The sequence below is a fragment of the Miniopterus schreibersii genome (assembly GCF_964146895.1).
Source record: "Miniopterus schreibersii genome assembly, chromosome: 8".
Classification (NCBI taxonomy): Eukaryota; Metazoa; Chordata; class Mammalia; order Chiroptera; family Miniopteridae; genus Miniopterus; species Miniopterus schreibersii.
Genome location: NC_138109.1, coordinates 12,843,110 through 12,851,594, shown reverse-complemented (window position 1 = coordinate 12,851,594; position 8,485 = coordinate 12,843,110). Strand labels below are relative to the sequence as shown.

The window sequence follows — 8,485 nt, the reverse complement described above, 5'->3', positions numbered from 1 at the left end:
GTCTGGCTGTGGGGTGGGCTGGAAGGACTGAGCTGGTCTGGTGCCTGGGAGAAGGGCCTGGAGAGGGTTGCCCACAGCCTCCCTCCATGAGTGTGGGGCTGGAGGGGTCGTTGGAGACCCAGCCAGAACTGGAGACGGTTATCCAGGTGGGTCCTGACCACTGTGCGTACTCCATCCAGTCACTCTGGAAGGTGTGGGTGCATCTTGGGGATGGGAGAGGTGTGGTGGTGAGGTGCACAGGGGCCCCAGTTTGCAGCTCCCAGCTAGACTCATCTCATGGTAGAAGGGTGTGCTGTGGCTCCCTTATCGCAGTGCCCTGGGGAGGGTGGGGGTCCTTCCTCCCAGATTTTAGGGTTGGGGTGACTTCTGCTGGCATAATGGGATCCTCACCCATCTATTTCGGAGCTGGATTGGAGCCCCCAATACTCTGTGCTGCCGCTGTAGGGTTTGGTTCTCTGGCCCTCGAGGGGGCCTCCTTCCCTGGCAGGAGGCATACAAGAGTGTCCTTCCATGGGGCGGTGTCTGCAATTCTAACTCCCAGACTTCCCTCCATTTGGTGGATTTCCTGGCGGTCTCCTGGGCACCCACATCTTAGGTGACTGGATTTTGCTCTTTCCCACCCAGGCCAGGGATTCCCAGGATCCCAGGTTCCCCTCAGACCCTCTTTCTTTCCCCACAGACACTAGAGAGCAGCGTCCTGGGGCCGGGTCAGGAGACCAGCCTGAGTGTGCAGAACCCGGCCCAGGACTGTCAGCCTGCCCACCTGCCTGCCCTCATCAGGGAGATTGTCACCCGAAACTTCTCCCAGCCTGAGAGCCCAGGTACCAGTCTTTCCTCTCCTCTGCACAGACACTGCCCACATCTTACCTCTTCTCACAGCCCGTTCTCAGTAGTCATGATGATAACAATGATTGCCGCTTCCACCGGGAGGCAGGTACAATCCTGCCATTTTACAGATAAGGAAATAGAGATTTAGTGGTGTAATTTGCCCAGATGTGTTCTGGGCAAATTACACCACATGTATTGCTGCTAGAAGTAGAACGCAGGGCTGAGAATCCCCTCCTTGCTGCAAAGACTTAAACCCCAAACATGATATTCTCTCCCAGGGAAGGTGTGAGCCGGCTGAATCTGAGATTATAGGGGGAGGACAGTTCAGTTTAGCTCAGGGCTTTGTGGAAGTCCATTCCCCCCCCCTCCCCCCTCAAGAAAGCTGATGGGCCCCTGCTCCTTCTGGTAGGTGGAACTCACTGAATATTTGGATTGAGAGTCTGGGAGGGGCACACTCAGTCACAGCTGGAGTGTTTGCAGCTCTCTTTGATGGTCTTTCTGGTGTTCCTGCCATAGTCTTTGTCTAACCTCAGCCTCCTTGGGAGACCAGGGATGTTGGGGCCCCTGGGATCCACAGACAGGGACTTAGAGAGTTCTCACCCAGGTGGTATGTGTCCAGTTTACCGGGTGGAAGGGGAGCCCACAGGATGGGGTTCCTTTTCCCTCTGGTCTTTCTTTTTTTCCTCTGCTTCCTTACAACCTGACTTATACTATTTTAAAGCCTGATCTTAGAAGTTACATGAAGTGTTTCCCTTAAATCAGGCTTTCCTGCTCTCCTGGTAGGGTCTGGTTACTGTTCCACCCATTTTACAGATCAGCAAAACTGAGTCCAGAGAACAGTAGTAACTGGAGAAGGAAGGAGCTAGAACTTGGGGCCTTATCTCCTGACTACTACGGAGCTTCCCTCCTGTACCTCCCAGGCCTGCTGGGGCCACACTGCAGCTGTAGTTGTGTCCACTCTAAGTCTACCCTGAAGCCCATTGCTTTGCCCACCTTCCTGTTCTGTTCGTGCAGCCTGGTGCTACATGCACTCCTACCCAGGTTCCTTCTGGGTCCTGGTCCATCTTCCTGCCCCCATGGATGGGTGGGACACCTGTAGCGGGAGGATGTCCCCCTGGACCCAGTGGAAGCTAATCATGTGCCTGCTGTCCTTCTCCAGCCCCGCTGTCGGCCACAGAGATGGCATCAATGCTGTCGCTACAGGAAGAGAACCAGCTGCTGCAGCAGGAACTGTCCCGCGTGGAGGACCTGCTGGCCCAGAGTCGTGCCGAGCGCGATGAGCTGGCCATCAAGTACAATGCGGTCAGCGAGAGGGTGGGTGCTGCCCGGGCTGAGAGCTGAGCCAGGGGCTCCCTTGCTGTGAGGTCAGGGAGGTGGCCAGGGCAGGCCTGCATACCAGGCAAAAGGTGGGCCTGGACTCAGGCCGGCCTGGGTTTGAACTGTGGCTCTGCCAACTTGAATGGCCCTTGAGCAAATCACCCCGCTCTCAGAGTCTGTGTTCTGTAGTGGGGATGGTACTATGAAGTGGAGTTTTGAGGAATCTGTGAGCTAATGGAATAAAGTGCCTGACACCAGGAGCATTTCATTCCTGTCTGTTCCAGACCTGCTTGGGGGTGGGAGGACATAGAAACTAAGACCCCTAGAGGTCCCTGCCACCCCTGAGTCTCTGGGCATCTCCCTGTGCTCCCATTTACATGGGCCTCGGGGTTCACCCAACAGTGGCTGGGCTCTGAGGCAGCCTGGGGTAGGAACAGGCAGCCATAGGCCTGCCGCTGCTCCCCATGGGGGTGAGGCCCAGCCATGGAAGGAGAAGCTGGGCCTGCTTACGAGTCCAGACGGGATTCACATCCCCTGGGAACCTGTGCTGCAGGCTTGCAGGGGTCCCAGCGCCTGGGCCAGGAGGTCAGTGTAGCCAGGGCCAGGGGTGCAAGTTGTTCTCTGTACTGTCTTCTTTGGACCTCCAGGCTTGTAGGAGGTGACCCTGGGGAATTGATGATGGCTGAAACTTGGTGGGAGAGTTGCATGAGGGAGGGAGAATGTGTGCAAATGGATGTGTGCATATTAAAAACAGTCATAATAGTAGCTGCTGCTTACTGAGTGCCTACTACTTGCCAGACAGGTGCTGGGTGCTTTCCCTTTAATGCACCGAGGTTGGCACCATTGTGATGCTCATTTAACAGAGGAGATAACAGAGGCTCAGAGAGGGAAAGCACTGTGCTTGGGGTCACACAGCCAATTAAGGCTAGTCTCTCGACTTCCAGCCCTGCATTAGTTTTGTTTCTCAAGTATGGGAAGAAACAATTGGGCTGGGAGTTCCAGGGGGGCAGCTGGCCTCTGGGAAGCTGGAAAGACCTCAGATATGACACTCGGATGTTGCAAGTGGGAGACTAAAGCTTCCCCAGGGTCCCCTGTGTGGTACTAGACCCCCTGAGCCAACCTGTTCATGCACGGGCTTGCATACTCCTGTTGGGAAGAGGGATATGCATTTCTGAGTGTGGTTGTAGGCTGTCTGTGTCCTGGTATCTGGCCGCCTGGATAAGCCCCTGACTTGTTCGGACTTGCAGAGGACGAGGAGGCTGCAGTGGCCCCCAGCACTGGGGACAGCTCAGAACTAATTTTCCCAGGGTTTGCAGGGGGTGTGGAGGGCTAACTGGATGGAGTTCCACATTGTCAGTGGTGATGGGGCCCTGAGCCAACCCCCTCCTAGTTTAGGCCTCAAATCTTTTGGCCCCTGGCACAGTGCCAGGCCTCCGAGGGCGGGAGCTGCCTCTTAAATGCCAGCTTCTGACTGACAATGAAGCCAGCACACCCCCCTGGCTGGCAGGAGAAGGGAAGAAGAGGTGGCAGGTGGCAGGTCCTTTTTCTTCTAGGACACAGCTGCTGGGCTGGGGCCTCAGCACGGGAGTAGGGGTCTGCATTAAGTCTAGAAAATTCCATCCTGTGGTCAGGGAGGCTCTGAGTAAGTTGTAGAGTGAGCCTGGTGTTTGACTGTCCTCTGTCTGAGATAGCGTCAGTGCAGCACTTCCTGGAGGCAGGGATTGGCTGAGAGTGACCTCCAGGGCTTTCCTGGGGTACAGGTGGAGGTCTCCATAGAGAACATCAGAGCCTGGAGATCACCTTATTGTAGATGGGGAAACAGGCCCAGAAATGAGTGTGATAGGCCCACGGTCAGCAGTGGAGCTGGGATGAGACCCCTGGTCTGGGCTCAGGTCCTTTGGCACTGTGTCTCCCTGCTGTCCACTTGTCCCCATGCCACAAGTGGCAGGGCGTGCCTCTGTGGCCATAAGTGTTGCATGTGGGCTAGGCTGGGGGGCAGTCAGCAAGGTCGTTCTGACTTTTTAAACCCCACAGCATCCCTGGGAAAAGAAATTGGAAGCGAGGTCAGGATTTGTGCCCTCTAGATTGCATGCAGGGAAATTGAGGCACGGGCTCCCAGTGGCCACCTCCAAGATCAGAGGGAGACCTTCAGGGTTCCTATGGAACCCCCCCATTCTTCCTGTCCCTGAGGAGCAAGTGTTGGGTAAGGCAGCTGGGATGGGAAGAAGGGAGTGGCCACGCCCCCTGAGCTCCCTGTGTCCATGGCAACCTGGACCGAGTGACTGGAATAATAAGGCACTGGGGCAGTGGTTGCTAGGGGAGACCGTAAACTTCTTTCATCCCTGGCTTGGTGACACCCTCCTTTCTCCTTGAATAACAAGTGAAGTTGAAAGGCCGTTTTGTGAGGGGGTGAAGTCGGTGGAAAGGGGTGCGATATGGCTGGGAGTAGCCTGGGCCTGGCTTCGAGCACTGGGGAAGCGGGTGGAGCACCCGACGACTGCCTGAACCCCTCTAAATCACAAACGCAAACAGCACCAGGTCTAGACACCTGTGTAAAACACACTCAGCACAGGCCACAATCACACCCCACACAGACATACACAGATGCGCAAAAATGCACCGCACAGAAACACAAGCTCACCATAGCAGGAGCCGCACCTGCAGCCAGACACCACACATCCCACCTAGGTGTGCAGCCTGCCACCCAGATGCACAGTCACAGCACCGTGATACACACATTCTGCGACAACACAGCACATTGTCTCACATCCCGTGGACACACACAGGTGCATAAAGCATAGAGTCGCCGACACACACACCACAGACACACGCAGAGCTCAGACACACACTCCAACTCACCCACTTAGAGTTGTGCTCTCAGACCTGCAAACACATGACCACATGGGTACACACAGATGTACCCACACCTGCACCACAATGTAGACCTGTGACCACAGACACCACCTCTCTCAGGTCCCCGTGAAGACCTAGACACAGAGACACACGGTCCCTGGTGGAGACAAATGACAAAACACTCCCCACTCACTCCCATGAGCTATACCTGCATCGATGCACAACACACACAGCATTTCGGTGCCACCACCAGCATGCTCAGATGTGGACACTGCCCGTCTCCTCACCGAGGTGGACTTCTTGCAGACACTGGTCACAGGCCTACAGCCCATTCTTCCAGGCAGAGACCTCCTGCATGGCACCTCCTCCCACACCTTCAGATTGCATTGTTCCCCCCAACTTGAGGTGAAGCCCCCACCAGCCCCTCCCTATGGGTGGCTCTAGTGGCCACAGTCACCCCGCCCCAGCGCTGCCCCTGGGGGGTGGAGTGGGAGGTAGAAATGAAGTTGTTTTCAGCTTTCTCAGTGGCTCATTGAACATCTCCTGGGCATACTGGGTCAATGCAGGGAACAACTGGAGGGAACCTGCACCTGCCACTAACCTGGCCTGGCCCTGTCATTAGTGTGGGTGGAAGTGTAAATGCCCTGCCCCAGCTGTAGATGGTGAGTGTGAGCTGGTGTCAGAGTCTGCTGGGCTGGGCTGTCATCCCGTTGGTTCACCCTGGGCACTGTCACTCATCTGTTAGCCCCACTCATCCTCAGTTGCTTCCCCAACAGGTGGAGGAGGCTGAGACCAGCAGGTGCCTAAGGAAGTTAGCGAGTTCCAAGGCTATAGGAGCAGCCAGAGCCAGGCAGGCATCCTTCCTGTGCCCACAGGGCCTGATGATGAAGGGGCTGCAAGCCGCCTGGGGGTGAAGGAAGGGTGCTGACAGCAGAGGCTTCCCATGAGGTCAGGGAGAGGTGGCAGCCTGAGGCTGGGCTGGGGCTCAGGGCATTTTAAGTCATTTGGCCTATTAGAACATTTGTGTGCACCTCTTACAAATTTGAGCGCTGCGTATATAGGAGTGGGAGCAGGCTGGGGAGTTCATCTGTGTCACCCTGGGGGTGTTTGACACCTCCTGTGTGCCTTATATGTGTGCATGTCTCTAAGCTCAATACGCATCCATGTGTCGATGCCTCTGTTTGAATGTATTCCCATGTTCTTATGCCATTAATTCATGATCTCAGCGAATGTGCCACTAACACTCTTTTAGGTCTAAGATGCAGTGGGGAACAGCATGCTTTCCTAAGCTCACTTGGGTACGGGGTAGGGAGACATGGGCATGGATCTAGTAATCATCAACCACGGTGCAGTTAGTCGTTTTGGAAGACAGGCTCACGGTGCACCCAGGGCCTCTAAGGTTTACCCCCAGGTGCATCTTTGTGTTTTGCATGCACATGTTTGTGGGCCCACCGGAATGTGTCCATGCATACCCCATCTGTGTGTCCATGCACAGCTGCATTAGCCCGTGCATACGTGCGTTGCATCCTGGGCTTGCCCAAATGTGCCTACAAGGCATTGTGAGCCTGGGCCCAGCCTGACGCCCCCTGCAGAGACCTGTGTCTGCTTTCCCTGGAGGCCCAGGACTCTCATCCAGGTCCCTTCCCTGCAGCTGGAGCAGGTTGTACAGCTGGAATCTGGGGAGCTGGAAACACAGGAGCCCAGGGGGCTGGTACGGCAGAGCGTGGAGCTGCGGAGGCAGCTGCAGGAGGAGCAGGCCTCCTACCGGCGAAAGCTGCAGTCCTACCAGGAGGGCCAGCAGCGGCAGGCCCAGCTTGTGCAACGGCTGCAGGCCAAGGTCAGGGCCGCCCACTCCTGCTCCTGCCTACCCATGTGCTCATTTTGCCCTGCTCCCACCCCCTGGGGCTGACCACTGCCCGCCACTCATCCCCAGATTCTCCAGTACAAGAAGAAGTGCTCGGAGCTGGAGCAGCAGCTGTTGGAGAGATCCACAGAGCTGGAGCAGCAGCGGCTGAGGGTGGGTGCCAGGGCAGGGCAGGGCAAGCCCTTCCCTCCATGTGCCCAACCTGATGCCCACTTCTTCCACCCAGGACACAGAGCACAGTGGAGACCTGGAGAGTGCCCTCATCCGCCTGGAGGAGGAGCAGCAGAGGTGGGCACAGCAGGGAGAGGACGTGGCTGGGAGGGTGGTCTTCCCTAGCCATGAGCTCACTGATCCCTCTTGCCCCAACCAGGAGCAGCAGCCTGGCCCAGGTGAACGCTATGCTCCGTGAGCAGCTGGACCAGGCCAGCTCAGCCAACCAGGCTCTGAGTGAGGACCTACGCAAGGTGACCAGCGACTGGACACGCAGTCGCAAGGAGCTGGAGCAGCGGGAGGCGGCGTGGAGGCGCGAGGAGGAGGTGGGCGCGGGGGTGCTGGGTCCAGCCTGACCCGAGGGGAAGGGCCTTTGTACAGTGGTGAGAACTTAGACTTCGGGAGAAGGAGCGGGAGGGCCCTGCTGGCCAGGTGAGCCCTTTGGGAGAGGTAAATGACTGTCATAGTGATAGTTGGCCTTGATTAGCATGTACCATGTGCCAGGTGCTCATTTTCCTCACTGCTTCGCATCATAACTGAATGTGGTAGGTGCTGTCGTCCTCACTTTAAAGAGGTTAAGTAACCTGCCCAGTCACGCGGCTGGGATGCAAACCTAGGTGCCAGCCCTTTCTGCCCTTTCTCGCTGTCTCTTGCAGCTAGTAGAGGCATTGAAACCCATTTCCCGGTGCCAGAGGGAGGCTTGGGAGTGTGAGGGTGACAGTTTCAACACAGCCATGTGTGCAGGCCCAGACCTGGCCCACAGAAAGACCCCCTCCCTGGGCGAAAGTGCCTTCCAGGATGGTCAGAGCGGGAAGGAAGCGGGTGGTCCTCCTGCCAGCCCCTCACTCAGCCTGTCTTCCCTCCAGTCCTTCAATGCCTACTTCAGCAACGAGCACAGCCGCCTGCTCCTCCTCTGGAAGCAGGTTATGGGGGTCCGGCGGCTGGTCAGCGAGGTGAAGATGTCCACCGAGAGGTGAGGCCTGGCTGGCCAAGGGGGTGGCTTGGGGAGACGCTGTAGCAGCAGCTGGAAGGCAACCCTGCTTTTTAAGTTGAATTCGGCTGAACTCAGTTGAACTTCAGTCTAACCCAACACACCTACTGTGTGCCAGGCCCTTAGAGATACATGCAGAAGCAACTAGTAATAGTGAACTCTTACCACGATTGTGGTGATCAACATTTACTAGGTGTTTCCTCTGAGCTAGGCTCTTTGTACATTTAATTTCATCTCATATCCACAGCATCTCTGTCAAGTAGGAACTGTAATAGTTCCAATTTACAGATGAGAACACTGAGGCTTATATAGGTAGAGTGACTTTCCTAAAGTCACACAGCAGTGAGCAGATGAGTCAGGATTTACAGCTCCTGCTTTTAATCCACTAGAATATTCAGCTTATGCTACCCAGGTCCTTACCA

The 8,485-nt window shown here is 56.2% G+C and overlaps 1 protein-coding gene across 6 annotated transcripts in view; it reads left to right on the top strand.

Annotated features, from left to right (window-relative positions):
* The window catches only part of CROCC (ciliary rootlet coiled-coil, rootletin), a 34,873-nt gene continuing 26,388 nt past the window's right edge, over positions 1 to 8,485 (top strand). For 2 of the 6 annotated variants that reach the window (XM_081145233.1, XM_081145232.1), the window contains exons 1-8: positions 1 to 146; positions 680 to 821; positions 1,988 to 2,142; positions 6,650 to 6,835; positions 6,932 to 7,015; positions 7,089 to 7,150; positions 7,233 to 7,326; positions 7,939 to 8,045. In XM_081145233.1, the coding sequence (XP_081001359.1) occupies positions 87 to 146; positions 680 to 821; positions 1,988 to 2,142; positions 6,650 to 6,835; positions 6,932 to 7,015; positions 7,089 to 7,150; positions 7,233 to 7,326; positions 7,939 to 8,045 (890 nt within the window). In that variant the 5' untranslated portion in view covers positions 1 to 86. Of the gene's footprint in view, positions 147 to 679; positions 822 to 1,987; positions 2,143 to 6,649; positions 6,836 to 6,931; positions 7,016 to 7,088; positions 7,151 to 7,232; positions 7,399 to 7,938; positions 8,046 to 8,485 lie in introns of all 6 variants that reach the window. The other 4 variants (XM_081145230.1, XM_081145228.1, XM_081145231.1 and 1 more) reach the window with 2 other exon arrangements.